At 48.0% G+C, this 16,449-nt stretch overlaps 3 protein-coding genes across 31 annotated transcripts in view; all 3 read left to right on the top strand.

Annotated features, from left to right (window-relative positions):
* The window catches only part of LOC101682709 (immunoglobulin lambda-1 light chain-like), a 1,123,284-nt gene that overhangs the window by 1,006,394 nt on the left and 100,441 nt on the right, over positions 1–16,449 (top strand). The window lies entirely within an intron of this gene.
* Positions 1–16,449, top strand: part of LOC101676037 (immunoglobulin lambda variable 4-3) — a 780,698-nt gene that overhangs the window by 682,258 nt on the left and 81,991 nt on the right. Inside the window, exons 1-2 of one of the 7 annotated variants that reach the window (XM_045065716.1) lie at positions 1,495–1,628; positions 2,012–2,309. The exons of the other annotated variants lie outside the window; for them this stretch is intronic. Of the exons in view, the coding sequence (XP_044921651.1) occupies positions 1,583–1,628; positions 2,012–2,309 (344 nt within the window). The 5' untranslated portion in view covers positions 1,495–1,582. Of the gene's footprint in view, positions 1–1,494; positions 1,629–2,011; positions 2,310–16,449 lie in introns of those variants that run through there. 7 annotated transcript variants of the gene reach the window in all.
* The window catches only part of LOC101680986 (immunoglobulin lambda-1 light chain-like), a 586,873-nt gene that overhangs the window by 493,769 nt on the left and 76,655 nt on the right, over positions 1–16,449 (top strand). The window lies entirely within an intron of this gene.

The following is a 16,449-nucleotide window of genomic DNA, read 5'->3' on the forward strand; positions in this document are numbered from 1 at the left end:
GGCCAATGCTGACCTAGACATAATTGAGAAATAGTGGGGCTTCTCAATGATTATAGAAGACAAGATGCAGGTAGATGGGGTTGGTGATGGTGTGTCCCCAGTGCTGTTCTGCCCAAGGCAGGAACCCAAGGAAGACTTGTGTCTTATTTGCACTGATATCCCAGGACGAAACCTATGGAAGAACAAGTTGGGTCTGAATAAGATTTTGTTGGTTGAGTGTCCTACTGTCTCTGTCCTTGGAGCAGGAGCTATAATCAGACTATGTGGTAGTCCAGCAGCCAGATCAAGTGAGACAGTCCCTGAGTCCTGTGTCTCCTGGTGCTCAGCCCCAAAACCATACCATCACCACCCCCACGCCAGAGACATGAGCCCTGATACCTCAGATGGGTGCTGCCTTCTCTTCACATGAGCCTCTTCCTATTGTCATGGGTAATCTGACGCTTTATACCTAGTCTTGATGCTGGCAGGAACCCCACAAAGATGAGCAAATCCTCCCCTGGAGGATGCATGCCAGCAGTGCATGGATCAAGGGGAATCAGGATGTGAGCACTGGGTCATGAATCTCCACCTGGACAAAAGATTTCCCTAAACTTCCTGCTGCCAGTGTGGAGCGGCCACTAGGGGGAAGCAGAGATCGCCTGGCAAAGCCTCGGGGATTTTTTTGTTTGTTTGCTTGTTTGTTTGTTTCAGCAAAACAGTATTCATTATTTTTTCACCACACCCAGTGCTCCATGCTGGAAGGATTGGTTACCAGGACCTGAGACCAGAAGGTAAAGGTATAGGTTTACTACACTATCACCTTTGACAGATGTAAAATTTTGACTCGGGTCTCTCATCTCTATCCTGTGGAATTTGTCTCGGGCTCTAGCACATGTCCAGGACTTCATGACGCTCCACCCCACCCCATTCCTGCTACACTCTGTCACTCTCAATCCTTGCTCAAGCACTGTGTCTGTTCCTGGCAGGGAGGGCACCTTGGGGATACTGAGGAACAGCATCTATGACCTGCCCCAGGAGCTCTCCTAGGCACGGACACCTATAGCACATCAATGGCTCCCTAAACCTCCATGTGCACCTGGCAAGGGAGGGATTTTGTTCCTGTTCTGATGCTTACAATATAAACCAGAAGTAGGACACACACTGACCCATGATCCTCTAGTACCTACAGAGGAAACATTCTATGATGGGTTCAGAAAATGCAGACAGACTCCACCTCACAGCTCAGTTGTGACCATGCCTCCCCAGGAACCAGGTCAGGACATGGAGAGGGATAGAGTTTGGACCCCAGGCTACGGAAACACAGGGGAAAGAGAATCAGCTAGGCTGAGGATGGGTTTTCAGGAGCTGCCCTCCCATCTCTGTGTCCCTTGGAGCTGGGCCCATTTGTGTATGTGTGTGTGTGTGCGTATGTGTTGTTAGTAGCTGAGCTCATTTCTAAAACCACAAGGCTCCTCAGCAGCAGTCCCTGAGCTCTGGCTTATTTGCATAACCAGCAGGTGTCTCCAGCAAGAAGATAAGAGGGTTCCAAGAAGAACACTGCCCAGCCTTGAGCTTCGGGGAGCAAAATCAAGGAACCTGCGCCATGGCCTGGACCCCTCTCCTCCTTGGATTCCTGGCTCACTGCACAGGTGCTGAGGCCAGGCTCACACCCCCTTATCCCTAGGTTCTGGGACACTCCTGGCCCTGACTCTGAGCTCAGCAGTGGACTGCCACTGAGGGGCAAGATCTCAAGACCATCTTTTGAGATGAGGGGTTTATGGGGTGTAATCTCCTACCACTATTATCATTGGCTCTGTCTGACCCCAAAAGGGCTGCACCTGCCCAGGGAAATGGGAGGAATGGTTCTCATTTGTTCAAAGGTTCTACCCACAAGGCTGGCACATGGGCCCCAGAACAAAGAGGACATCAGGGTGGGAATTATCTAGAGAATCACTGGGATTTAAACCAGGGGTGGTAGTGTCCAGGGGATGATACTCTGGCTGCAACCTACCTCTCATTTTCTCTCTTGCAGGCTCCATGGCCTCGTATGTGCTGACTCAACCACCCTCAATATCGGTGAAACTGGGACAGACGGCCAAGATCACGTGTGGGGGAGACAACATTGGGAATAAATATGCTTACTGGTACCAGCAGAAGCCAGGCAGGGTCCCTGTGCTGATTATCTACGAGGATAGCAAAAGGCCGTCAGGGATTCCTGACCAGTTCTCAGGCACCAACTCAGGGAATACAGCCACCCTGACCATCAGCGGGGCCCGTGCTGAGGACGAGGCTGACTATTACTGTCAGGTGTGGGACAGCAGTACTAATGCTCACAGTGACACAGGCAGATGGAGAAGTGAGACAGAAACCCCTTCCCCATCTGTGTCACACTCTCCTCCAGCTCCAGGAGGCCTGTGCACAGAGCAGGGAGTACTTCTGGCCCAGGTCCCCTCATCTTAGATCCCCAGACCTTCCTCCCCATCCAGCCCTCCAGGCAGCTCTGCACAGGGAGGTCAGGAGAGCATTTACAGCCAACAGCACTAGGCTGCTTACTTCTTTGTGCCTGGGTATCAACTGCACACAGAGGGACTGGGTAGAAAAAAAGACACAGGGAGACATTTGGCCAATGGTCATGATCTCACCATTTCCAAGTGGTGATCGTGAGCTAATGCTCTCCCGACTGATCAGGATTACAGTTCAAATTGTCCCAGCTCAGCTGAGTTCCTAAAGCTCTGGAGCCATGAGAGGACCCTCCTCTACCAAAGTGGAACAGATGGGTACAGTAGACACTGAGAGGTCACCCATATCCCCTCTTCTGGGATCACACATGCACCCACTGCTTCCTGGAGCCCCTGGCCGCTCACAGGAGAGCTCCTCACTAGAAAATGCTGCCAGTTCAGAGATCTGCTTCCCCAGGTTTCTGTCCCTTCTCAGAGAGGTTCAGGTGAATGATCTCAGAGGCCCAGGGCCCAAGGCTCTGACTCTGGTTCAGATGTCCTAAAAAGTCCCAGCTGGAGAGCTCCCTGAAGGAAGGAGGCTCATCTGATGACTCACTCTCTGTGGGTCGCTCTCCTTCTACCCAGGCTCATTTCCCTTCTCCTTCCAGGTTTTTACACATGCACTTCCCTGTCTCAGAGTCTGCTTCCAAGAACCCAATCTGACATGGCCAGAGTCCTAGAGACTTTCCTCAGGGAACAGAAGGGGCCACTGTATATATCCACAAAGCTGGGATACCTCCCCAAAATCCACAAGGTGCATGTCCAGTCTCCACCAGATGAGATCCTTTCTTCTATTTCTATACAAGGAGAAAAGACGCAGACACACTAGGTGTTCTGGGTTCTGACAGATAGTTGGAGAGTCACATCTATCCTGATGGTGAATGAGTGACATTGGGACAGTTGCCTCCTCCTCCAGAGTGTCCAGAAGATATTCATCTATGGGAGTGACACACACAAGGAGTGCTCTCTCAATCTACCCCTCAACGTACACACATTTTGCCCAAGAAGCCTTCTTTACATGCACCCTACCCAGAAATATGGACAGAAAACAATTTTATGAAATGTAGTCTAGTCTCTTGATGCTGACACATAAGAAGCCACCAGAGTCCCACCTTGTCCTCATGAAATCCACTAGACCCAAGCAAACCACAGTCTTCAAATAAAGGGAATATTAATAATCTTTCTATCACTTGATGATATATAACTATCCCACGACAACCACAAATAGGTTCTTTCACCCATAAGAGGAAACAAAATACACTTTTGTCTGCTAGGGATATTTATTTTTGTCCCACATGATTTCATATCCTAAATATTAACATTGAAATAGACCGTTTCTGACCATTAACACACCTGATGTGAGATGATAATGGGATGAGGCAGGTGGAGAAAACATAAACAAATGATTACTATGTATCCAAACACATTCCTACAACATAAGGAGAAATACCTGTTATTTGCATGCTCATTTCTGCCACTACACTGTATTCAGTGGAAGGACAACTATAAAGACTTTCTTCACCACCCACCCCTTGATCCCCTTTCTTCAGGAAAATACCTGAGCTAGTCCTCATCCCAGCCAGTTCAGAGGACTAGACCTTCATTCAGGAACATTGGTCTATTAATCAGATATGCTGAATTGAACTGTGGCACGTTCATGACCGTAACCACAAACCAGGGACTCTTAAGAGGATCTCCTGAATCCATACATACCACCCCTTGCCTCACTTGTGCAGTGGACACCCAGTCACCCCATGACAGTCACTATGATTCGCCCCAGCCAGCACCCTCACTGTTACTCCTGACCCACTCTGAGGAAGCGCTGAAAGAAATAAGGCTCTGACCCTGCCCACAGAGCTGTGCAGTCAGTATGCCCCGGGGATCACCATCCACAGCACGCACTCCATATGGCTGGTGAAAGTGTCCATTCTGAAACAACTTTTCAGATCATACGTATCTGGAGTTTAATTCAAGCTCACTTACCCAGAGCAGGTCAGTGAAGCCCCATGTCTCAGGTGGCCAAGTAGGACATAGGTAGATAAGAAGAAGTGAGATTTTCCAGTGCCTAGACACCCCCCACCCTGTGAAGCACAGCAAGCACACATTCCTGGGGAATGGGGAAGGGGTTGCTCCCCAAGTTGCAGATGCAGCTGCAGCCGGACTGGGTGAGGCCCAGGCATCTGCAGGTGGGACAGCTCCCCAGTGAGCCTGTGGTATTTCTCCTCCAAGGACCTCTCTCTGAGTGGTTTCACCCCTGCTCTGCTCCTGCTTGCAACCGAGGTGAGAGGCCCACAGGGAAGCACAGTGGGAGGCACAAGTGACCCGATCTCCCTCCCAGTCAGGGTCCATGGGGTCAGGACCCACACTCACTGTGTCCACATCGTCCGCTCCCTTCACAGGGCTGTGACAGTCACTTCTGACTCAGCTGTCTTCCTCCAGCACCACTCCTTATCCTATCTTAGAGGCTCCGTGCCTCCCCTAACCTGCGGCCGACTCCCTCCATGTCAGTGGCCCTAATCAGGCCCATGAGCTCAGGCATAAACATGCCTCTTGGCAGCAGGAGAACCCAAGCCTGGTCCCCCAGCAGGTGTATATACAGATATGAGCGACCATCCGGGGCTGATTCTGAGGATGGAACATAGGTAAATGGCCCCCTGAGCATGACCAGGACTGAGAGCCAGGACTAGACTGACCATTGTTGTCCTATTTAATGTACCACTGGGAGTGCCTGGCAGTGACTCAGGTGACATAGAAGGATGGAGGATGGGACATGAACCAACCTGTCATGGTCTGGATCTCACTCTCACTGTCCTCTGAGCAGCTGCTTGTCAGGCCTAAGAGCATGAGACCTTCCTAGTCCTGGCCCGGACCCTGAAGGATGGGAGACTAGCAGGTTCCCTGATCTCAGATCTGTGTTTACCCTACTGAACAGTGGCAGAGTGGTGAGCTCTTGCATGGGAACTACAGCCAGGCTTCAGAGTAGATAATACAGATTTGGAGTGTCATTATGCATCACGTGGGCCCCAGATGTAATCACGTGTCACTCTGGAGAGATGACAGCTGTATCAGAAAGCACAGCCCTGTGGGAATTTCCCTTCTCCTTGGGTACAAGCACCTGGATGGGCCCCAGTGGCTCTGTCACTCCTTCCTTTCCTGGATGAGGTTTACAACAACCTACAGAGCTGCCCAAAGCTTACTGAGAAGGGGACCAGGCCCCTGCTGCTCCAGGTGCTTCCCTTCTTTAGGTTTTACAGAAACTGGGGAAGAAGAGAAGACACCACCTTGGGGCCCACCTGGAGACCTTCTCCTGGCACCACTGTCCATGCACTGCCTCAAGTCACCTGCACCAGGCAAGTCTGACCCTTAGGTGACCTCTGACCCACATCCCTGTGTGACCCTGTGTGGTGGCCCCAGTTACATTAGGGCCTTACTGTAGCTTTGAGGAGAAAGATATTTTCCAGTATTTGAAGAGATTTGTATTATAAGGTCAATTTCTTTCCATGATTCTTTGACCTGTGATTTTGAAATTGATTTTGAGAGTAATTGCATGACGCCCAAGGAACAGATGAGGAATTTATTAAGAAGGAGGAGCAGAAGCTCCCGCCATTTCTACCCTGGCTTGTGTTAGAATGATACCTTCCTGGGAGTGGGAGACATTGAAGTGAAATCATCTTCTCCTCACAAAAGAATGGAGAGTACAATTAGAATTTTTCATCTAAATTTTACTTAATGACCTGATCAATCAGAAACAGGGTCTTTGATGGAAAACTCTATGACTAAAACAATCATTCCATGGATTTTTCAGGTGAAAGGATTATGAAAAGGTCCCTCTAGAGAATTACAATCTGCAGATTCCCACCAGAGCCTTCTTCATCAACAGGACAGTGAATAGCCCGGCACCTTCGGAGGTCGCTGTGGTCAGGTGCAGCAGCGCCCCCACAGGCATCTGGCAGAGCTGAGAGCAGAAGCTGTCTCCTTCAGGACCTGGATCGTTCTGGCTGAGGTTGTCCCACATCCCTTCCCAGTCTGAGCAGCCTTCGTCACCTGCTGCAAAGGACCTGCTTCCTTGTACCTACCAGCTTCTGCTCTTTCTCTCCGTCTCTGGTGACGGGGACCTACACTCTTGTCCCTGCCCTCCTTTCCCTGTCGGGTGCCCCTTTCCATCATGTTACTGCTCAGGAAAGCAGTGACAGGTCATCCACAGAGGACTGAACCAGAGGCAGGTGAAGCCCCTCAGTCACCCTGTGTCTACAGCTGCATAAGACGGGAAGGAAGGAATAGCCACTACTACCCTGATTGTACTCAGTCCCCACGTGACCTAAGGTGAAATAGGGCTGGTCTGAACCCACCTTGTGTCAAACTTGTCGCCACCTCAGCAGCTTCCTCCTAGAGGCCCCTCTACGTGCCCAGCAGCTTCCCTGAGGACCTGATTTATTACCTGGAAATGACCTCTTACCACACCTGACACTTCCCTCTGAGCCCAGAATGCTCACCTTAGGAGAAAAGTCCACATGAGCCCTGAACTGAGTTGGAATCCCAGGTCCCTCAGGTTCCCCACCTTCCTTCAGATTCTCTACAACGGTCCCCAACGGCACTGACTGGGCTTTTCCCACTCCTGTCTCACTACTTCTTTCTTCCTCCTGCCCTGAGAGCGGCTCCTGGACTCCCTCTTCACGATGGGCCCTGACCTCTGATCATGGAGCAGCCTGCCTGTTCAGTTCTGTCTCATCTCTGGATCCATGTTCTCCAGCACAGAACTCACCAGTGATGCCTTGGTCCCCATTCCGCCAGGAAGGCTTGTCCACTGCAAGAACACACTGATGAATAGCAGAGACGTGAAGAGTGGAGCTTACTTTCCTCACAAAAAGAAGTCTGAAGTAAGAAGGTTGTTGTTTTCTGGGGGCTCACCAATCCCATGAGCACCCACAGTCTCACTAGTGTTCCCTCCTCTTATCCCTACAATGTTGGTTTTGCTTCCATTCGTACTGATGATGTGCCCCAGGGAGTGCTCAGCTCCAGCTCCACCCCATGTTCCTCAGGAAAGGCGCTGCTGAGTCCCATCACTTCCTTCCTTCATGACAGCAAGCTTCGTGAGAATATCCACCCATTACCTTACATCCATGGTCCGCACTGGGCCACGTGGTCAAGCCTGGCTACCAGGGACCTGACAAAAGCAAGCTTCTGACTTTCAGTTAGATGTAGGTGACAATGTACACGTAGAAAGGAGTCTAGTCTCCCACCTGGGTCTGCACACCTGTGTGTCTAGTATTGGATCTCACCTTCAAGATGGAAAGCCCTGAGAGAAGATTCTGTCTTCCTCCGGTCAACACACGAGGGGGAATGTATAAGACAAAGTGGGTGAGAATACACATTTTTTAGGGGGATGTTCTCTTGTCTCTTTGGGGATTGAGTTGCCATTGCCCCCTATCAGTGCTTCACGCACAGCTGCAGCAAGGAGAACCAGCCTCTAAGTTCTGTGTGCTCCAGTGCCACGCCCCGGGACCACCTGCATGACCTCCACCACCCCAGAGACATCAAAGGGGATGTGTCAAGAGGGCCTTGCCTCTTCAGTCTCTAATAGGATTTCTCATGACTCGTCTGAGCCTGTCATGGCTGGTCTATGGGTGGCACAGGCCACACAGTGGAGTGGATTTCCTCCCTTCTGGTCAGCACTTCGTGGATCTGGGAATCACAGCTTGATGAGTGGATTCTGAATCCAAACTTGGATGGACAGAGGACATCTTTGTACCTCCGGCAGCCAGCATGGAACAGCCATGAGGGGGCAGCAGAGGTCACCTGGGAAAGCCACCTGGACAAGGGGAGGGTCTGGGCATCAGAGGTTCTAAAATGCAGGGACTAGTATTGGGACCTAACACCTGAAGGAAAGGTGTCCGTCTCCTAGAGAATCTTACTTCAATCTTGACTTCCAAATCCCGCTGGCTCCAGGTCTCTTAGATTTGTCTTTTCTGGATTTTCTTACTCTTCTGGCACAGGTACTACATCTGTATTTCACCAGCCCATGGCAAAATACAGACACTGTCCAGCATTTTTGCCAGAATTATTCTATATGATCCTGTCAGCACATTGGGAACACTGAGGCACAGAATCTCTGTAGTGCCCTGGGAGCTCACATCAAGGACAGAATCTTACAGAATGGCAGGGACTCCTAGAATACACTATATGCCCTTGGTAAGGGTGACATTTTAATGGGGTCTGCCTCTCAGGAGCTGTGTTTGGGTTAGGATGCTACCCCTATCTTTGCCTTCTCATTTCACCATAGAACAGGTTCATAATATTTAGACTGACCTCACCTCTGAGTGCTTCTATGGCCAGACCTACCCAGGAACCAAGACAGGACATAATCCGAGGTAGAGATATCATCCCCAGTTATGCAACAAACAGTTGAAGGAGAATATCATGAGCCAGTGGTTGGGTCTGCAGATGCTGCTCCCCTCTGCTGTGTGCCCCTTGGTGCTGAGCCCTTCTCTGAAACCACAAAGCTCCACAGCAGCTGCCCCTGAAGCATGGCTGATATGCATAACCAGCAGACGTTTTCAGCAAATGAACAAAAGTAACCTGTGTGGGTAAACCTGCCAACCTAGACGCTGAGAGCAGAATTGGGCCACCTCTACCATAGCCTGAACCCTTGTCTCCTCAGCTTTCTGTCTCTATGCAGAGATACCAAACCCATGTTCACACACCTCTGGCCCCACAGATCTAGGAAAAGGCTAGACCTGATTCTGAGCTCAGCTGGGGGCTACCCAGGGTGGGCAGGATACTCGTGATCATCCTGCCACATAAGGGGCTCATGGGCTAATACCAGAAGGACTATGATCACTAGATCTCCAGAACTAACCCTGCCAAGAGAAAAGGGGTGGGGAATTCTATTACATCACAGATTTCATTCCCCTGTCAGGCCTATGGGCCCTTGGGACTGAGACTGGGGTGAAACGGAACCCTGTGTTCCCACAGTATCCCCAGACCTCAGTCTATGCTAGGCAGCTAGGAATATCTCCTAAGAATGGGTCTGTATATTCCAACACACCTCTCATATTTTTTTTCTTCCAGGCTCCATGGCCTCTTACCTGCTAATCAGCCCCCCTCAGTGTTGGTGACTCTGGGACAGACAGACAGGATCACCTGTGGGGGAAACAACATTGGAAGGAAAGATGGTCAGGGGTACCAGCAAAGCTAGTGCAGGACCCCCTGCAGTTTATCTATGGTGATAGCAACTGGGACTAAGGCATCCTTGACGGATTCTCCAGATCCAACTCGGGAACATGGCCACCCTGACCATCAGCGGACCCATGACTGAGGATGAGGCAGAATATTACCGTCAGTATTTGACCACAGTGGTAATGCTCACAGTGACACAGGCAGGCAGGGAAGTGAGACACAAACCCCTTTCCCATCTATGTCACACTCTCCTCCAACCCCAGGAGGCCTTTGCACAGAGCAGTGAGCAGGTCTGACCCAGGTCCCCATGTCAGAGGTCCCCTGATCCCACTCCACCCAGCCCACCATTTAGGTTCTGTGTAGGGTGCAAGGCCAAGGAAATGTACACAGATACTAAAACTATATTTCACCTGGGACTGCAATGAAGGAATGACTAAACAGGTTAGAAGAAGAAATGGAGATATTTTTTAAAGATCAAAACTTTTAAAGTCCCAAAATGAAAATTGCATGATCAGAAATACACAGGTGAGATTGTCAGCAGATCTGCTGATCCAAAAGCAAAGATTAGAGAGCTTGAATACATGGCCACAAAGCTACTAAACCTGAAACATAGAGAGAAAAGCTGGAGGGAAAAAAGAGTAAGGCCTCTGTGCCTAAGATAACTTCTTGCAGGGTCAAGTGTGTGATTGGAGTAACTACAGGAGAGAAGGTGGGGAGCCCGTGGTTAATTTTTAAAAAATTTCCAGCGATAATAGCCAAAAATGTTCAAAACTTGGTGGACACATAAATCAATATATATTCGAGAAGCTCAGTGAACAAAAGAGACAGCATAGCACACATGGTAATCAAACTTTTACAGACCAGCAATGCAGACACTCTCATAGCCAGAGAGGAGAGTGTTGTTCTGTACGGAAAACCAGCATCCTGGTGGGAGCAAGAAAACAGAGGAGCAATGACTGCAAATACTAAAAGAAGAAAACCTATAAACCTTGATCTCTACCCAATGAAAATGTCATTGAAGAGTGAAGACAAAATAAAACTTTTCAGACTGCAAGCCTCCCAGAACTGATACCCCCACACTTTGCCTACAAGTAATAGTAAAGGATGCCCCATAGGAACAATGACAGAGAGAAATGCAACTTTATGAGAAGATATTTTTAAAAATCAGATGTCAGAGCTATATGGATAAATAGAAAAACTGTATAACTTAATGTATGTGATAAATAGTCAATTATTTAAGCAGAAGTAATAGCAATACATTTTGATTTGTAATGGTTATAAAAACCAAAATACATGACAATTTTAGCAAAAATGATGGGAAAAGGAAAATTATTTTATCACATTCTTATTGTACCTAAGAATGACGTTGTGCCAGGAGGTAGTTTACATTAGGAAGTGAGGATTTCCACGCCAAAATAAGACATTAAAATCAAAATATTTGAACCACAAAGAGTAAGAGCTGTTAGACTACCTTCTTTAGGATTCTCCAGAGAATATGTATCCAATAGGGCATGTATCTCATAAACACCCACATGTACATTCATATGTAACACACAGCGATACAAAGGAGGAGACAGAGAGAGACTGAAAGAAACTTATGTTAACAAACAAGACATGCACGGATGCCTGGGTGGCTCAGTTGCTTAAGCATCTGCCTTCAGCTCAGCTCATGATCAGGGTCCTGTGACTGATCCCTGAGTCAGGCTCCCTGCTCAGAGGGGAGCCTGCATCTCCCATCTTTTGCTTCTCTCTCTCTCACATAAATAAATAAATAAAATCTTAAAAGAAGAAGAAGAAGAAGAAGCCGCCATAGGGACAGACTCCCTACACTCAGAGGAAGGAAGAAAAGGATTCCAGTGGATTTTGATTGACATGAAATGTCAGTGAGAGACAGTGGATTAATATCTTTATTGAAAAGGGGGAAAAACAGTTTTTCACTTGGGGAAAATATCCTTCAAACATGATGTCTAAATAAAAAATGTCCACAATACACAAATACGCAAAAACTGACACGATTGCTCATGAGCTGACCCAAAATACAAGCAGTAAATGAATATTCCTCAGGCTGCCTGGGTGACTCAGTTGGTTAAGAATCTGACTTTGGCTAGGATCATGATCCCAAGGTCTTGGGATCAAGCCCCAAGTCCGACACCATGCTCAGTAGGGAGCCTGCTACTCCCTCTCCTGCTCCCTCTGCTTGTGTTCTCTCTCTGTGTCAAATAAATAAATAAATTTTTTTTTAAAAAAAAAAGACATCCCTCAGGCATGGGTGGTGATTCCAGGAAGAATCTGAATCTACAAAAACAATGTAAGGGATGCTTGGGAGACTCAGTTGGTTAAGTGTCTTCCTTCAGCTCAGGTCATGATCCCAAGCTCCTGGGATCCTGTCCTGTCCAGTCCTGCATCAGCCTTCTTGCTCACCAGGGAGCCTGCTTCTCCCTCTGCTTGCTGCTCCCCCTGCTTGTGTGTTCCCTCTCTCTCACTCTCACTCTATCTCTAACAAAGAAATAAAATCTTTTTACAAAATCAATGTGAAAATCAGAATTGCTAACTAAAGGGACAGATACTAGGACTTTTTTATTATCTAATCTCTTTAAAAGATTCATCACTGCAAACCAGGAAAAAATATCCAATGAAAAAAAGACAGTCACTTCAATAAATTATGCTGGGAAAATTAGAAAGCTATGTATGGAAGGATGAAACTCATCCATTCTCTTGCACCATACCCAAAGATAAACTCAAAATGGATGGAAAACCTCGACATGAGACAGGAATCCACAAAAATCCTAGAGTAGAACATAGGCAGTAACCTCTTCGACATCAGCCACGGCGATTTCTTTCATGACACTCTCCAAAGACAAGGAAAACAAATGCGAAAGTGAACTTTTGGGACTTCATCAAGATCAAAAGCTTCTGCTCAGCGAAGGAAACAGTCAAAAAAACAAAGAGGAAACCCACAGAGTTGGAGAAGATATTTGCAAATGACAGTACAGACAAAAGGCTGATATCCAGGATCCATAAAGAACTTCTCAAATTCAACACACACAAAACAGATAATCATATCAAAAAGTGGGCAGAAGACAGAAACAGACACTTTTCCAATGAAGACATACAAATGGCTATCAGACGCATGAAAAAATGTTCATCATCACTAGCCATCAGGGAGATTCAAATTAAAACCACATTGAGATACCACCTTACACCAGTTAGAATGGCCAAAATTAGAAATACAGGAAACAACGTGTGTTAGAGAGGATGTGAAGAAAGGGGAACCCTCTTACACTGTTGGTGGGAATGCAAGTTGGTGCAGCCGCTTTGGAAAACAGTGTGGAGATTCCTTAAGAAATTAAAAATAGAGCAACCCTATGACCCTGCAATTGCACTACTGGGTATTTACCCCAAAGATACAGATGTAGTGAAAAGAAGGGCCATCTATGTCTCAATGTTCATAGCAGCAATGGCCACAATCACCAAACTGTGGAAAGAGCTGAGACGCTCTTCAACAGATGAGTGGATAAAGAAGATGTGGTCCATATGTACAATGGAATATTACTCAGCCATCAGAAAGGATGAATACCCAACTTTTGTTTCAACATGTATGGGACTGGAGGAGATTATGCTGAGTGAAATAAGTCAAGCAGAAAAAGTCAATTATCATATGGTTTCACATACTTGTGGAGCTAAAGGAATAACATGGAGGATATTAGAAGGAAAGGAAATGTGAAGGGGGAAATCGGAGGGGGAGAGGAACTTTAAGAGACTGTGGACCCTGGGAAACAAACTGAGGGTTTTGGAGGGGAAGGGTGGGGGATGTGTGAGCCTGGTGATGAGTAGTAAGGAGGACACGTATTGTATGGAGCACTGGGTGTTATACGTGAACAATAAATCTTGGAATGCTACATCAAAAACTAATGACATATTGTATGATGACTAACAACACAGTAAAACTTTAAAAAAGGATATGTCACTGTCCACACAAATATAGTAACTATGTATGCTGGAATTTCTGACAAAGGTAAAATAATATGGAGGAAAATGACAGTGAATATGCTGAGAGATGAGACACAGAAGGATGTTACCAGGTGCTTACGTTCCATGTAATGTGGCAGCAGCATCAGAATGTGGACTATGGCAAGTTACCGATCATAAGACAGAAAGAACTTACAGCTTGTAAGCAGAAGAAGTAGATAAAATGGGATCATATCAAATGCTCCATTAATCCGATTAAGATACTTGAAAAGAAGAACAAAGAACACATGGGACAACAAGAAAATAAAGGCAAGATGCTATATTGAAAAAACAGTACTAATCACATTCAGGAATGTTCTAAACACCACAATTAAAGACGGGGATTGTTAGATTGATGTCACAGCAACATCCAAGGGGCTGCTGCTGATGGGAAACCTCCAGGAAGGGAATTGACACTGAAATCTAGAAACATTTGAGGACAATTCCCACCCAATTCTGCTCCACAATGTGAGCCATGAAACATTCACAGGGAACAGAGAGAAAATCTGGGAAGATGAGTTGAATCCTCAAAATAATTAGGATGAACACTTTCTGTTATGTATTTTACACAGAGAGAAAGGAAGAAATAATCTGAGTGCACATTTCATAAGAACAGGACTAGAAATGCCCCTACATGTCCCTTCCTTCCCCAGGCTTAACGATGTTCAAACACACGTTGACAAGAGCTCCCTCTGCAGCCCAGAGGGGAGCACAGCTCCACGTGAACCAGATCCATGAAACTCACCCAGAAGCACAGAGATTCTCTCCAACAGTGGGAGAAGGAATATCTTCAAGGGGGCAAGTGAGGACATGAGGGAGGCTTCAGGTGGCCAGGGTCCAACTGGGGCTCAGGAGACAGACCTCTGGGATTCCCACTGTGGCGTAGACCATCTCCTGCTCCCCACACTATTCTCAGCCTAGATGCTGCCTCTGGGCCTGCCCACAGGCTCAGCCCTCACAATACTCTGAGCATGACCCTGACCCTGAATTCAGCCCAGGCTATGCTGTAAGGGAGGAAACCCTGAGAATGATCCCCACAGTCTTCTGAACCTGCAGTCACTGTGGACCTCAGATGACTCCGTGCTATTGTAGTATAGCCAGGACACCATTGGCACACTCACCTGCTAGGAGAGCACAGAGAGAGAACCAAACAATAATGCAGGGCAGAGCCATCAGGACCCAGGCCAGGCCTCTGCACAGCCAAACAGCCTCCACCCTCCACAGATTCTCCAGTTCTAACCTCGAACACAAACCAACAGATTGTCCCCACGTGCAGGCTAAGGTGCTCCTTTAGAGAATAGCCAGGATGGGGGTGGCAGTGAGTTCAGGACAGAAGCTCTGCTGCCCAGCCTGGTCTCACCCTCCCTCCCTCTGGTCCTGCTAAAGTTCTGCCCCAAGGAGTCCAGGAGACCACGACACCTGGTCTCCACTCCTGGACTCAACCCACTTTCCTCTGTTTTCCTGGTAATCTAGCTACCCTGTTCCCCACCTTATCTACTGTGAAATGGGGAAGCATAACTCATGTAACAAATACTTTTCTCGTATTAAATGATACAAAACATTAAAGAGTCTCTTTCATGAGAATGACTCAGTGAGGTCTCAGTGAGCTAACCCTGGTGTTGGAGTCTCCTGTCTGCAAATGGCGGAATCCAAGGAAAAGTCTTCAGCTTTTCCACTACACTGTAACCTTCTTCATGTGCAGTTAGGTCCAGGTATGAATGAGCAGGATCCCATTTTCACAAAACCAGATACTAGGCTAGTTTACAAAGCCTCCCGCACCCAATTCCAGGAGATGCAGACTGGAATAAGGGAAAAGAGGTAAAAACAGCAGTAATAGCAATAAAATTAAAGGTTTGCCTATTCAACTGAATTTAGCACCAGAGGTATCACCTGCTGTTCTGATGACCCAGCTACATGGATATGGATTCAGGAAGTATTAGTCCTGATTCCCAAATACACAGAAACCTGGAGGCTGTGGGTCATCACACACATTTGTCTGGACAATGACCCTTTCCAAATGCACTTGCACTGTACCCGGCACTCTCCTTTCTGAAACAAGACTGCACGCTAAGCCAGAGCATTTCAGCCCTGTGACCAGTACAGGAATCACACCAGACATGCCTCCTGCACCTTGTATGTGACCTTCTGTGCTGGGCAGGGTACAGGTAGGGCAACTTCCTGTGAAAGCCTTAAAACCCTGGCTCACACCCCTTCCCAGGTAACAGGTGCTTGCTCTGGGGTGACCAGCAGGAGGGAAGCTCCTGATCTGAGTCCTCCTCCACCAGCAGGGGGCAGCAGAACTGCATCAGGAGCACTGGGACAGAGGCTGGGGCTGCCCAGGGGGAGCCTCACAGGGACACCAGGCCTGGAGGTCAGCAGGTTGTCTGAGGTTCAGTCCTCAGAGACTGTCAGGATGATCCATCCTATCCCCTCAGGCGGCAAGGACCATGTTCTGAGAGTTAAACACACACAGTGTCACCAAGGACACTGGTGGGAGTCTTGACACAGAAAGCAACTCACCTGGGAAATTTTGGTCCCCTCCCTGTCCACCAGTGTCCCCAGGGACTGACTCCCCTCTGCTGGGCACATCCAGAGACACCCGATGGCTCACACTCTGCCTCTCCTTCCCCACCTCCACCCCAACTCAGACCTGGGGCTGCACTTCCTTTGTTCAAGAGCATCTTAGGGGGCAGGAGGCAGAGCACCCAGGACCCTGGTCCTTGGAAGGAGCATCCGCAGCCTCCTTCTGAGACTGTCTCCAGAGTGATATGATTCTCATGGCTGCAGG

The sequence above is a fragment of the Mustela putorius genome, unplaced genomic scaffold (assembly GCF_011764305.1).
Source record: "Mustela putorius furo isolate JIRA1106 unplaced genomic scaffold, ASM1176430v1.1 tig00003858_pilon_pilon_pilon, whole genome shotgun sequence".
NCBI classification, from domain to species: domain Eukaryota; kingdom Metazoa; phylum Chordata; class Mammalia; order Carnivora; family Mustelidae; genus Mustela; species Mustela putorius.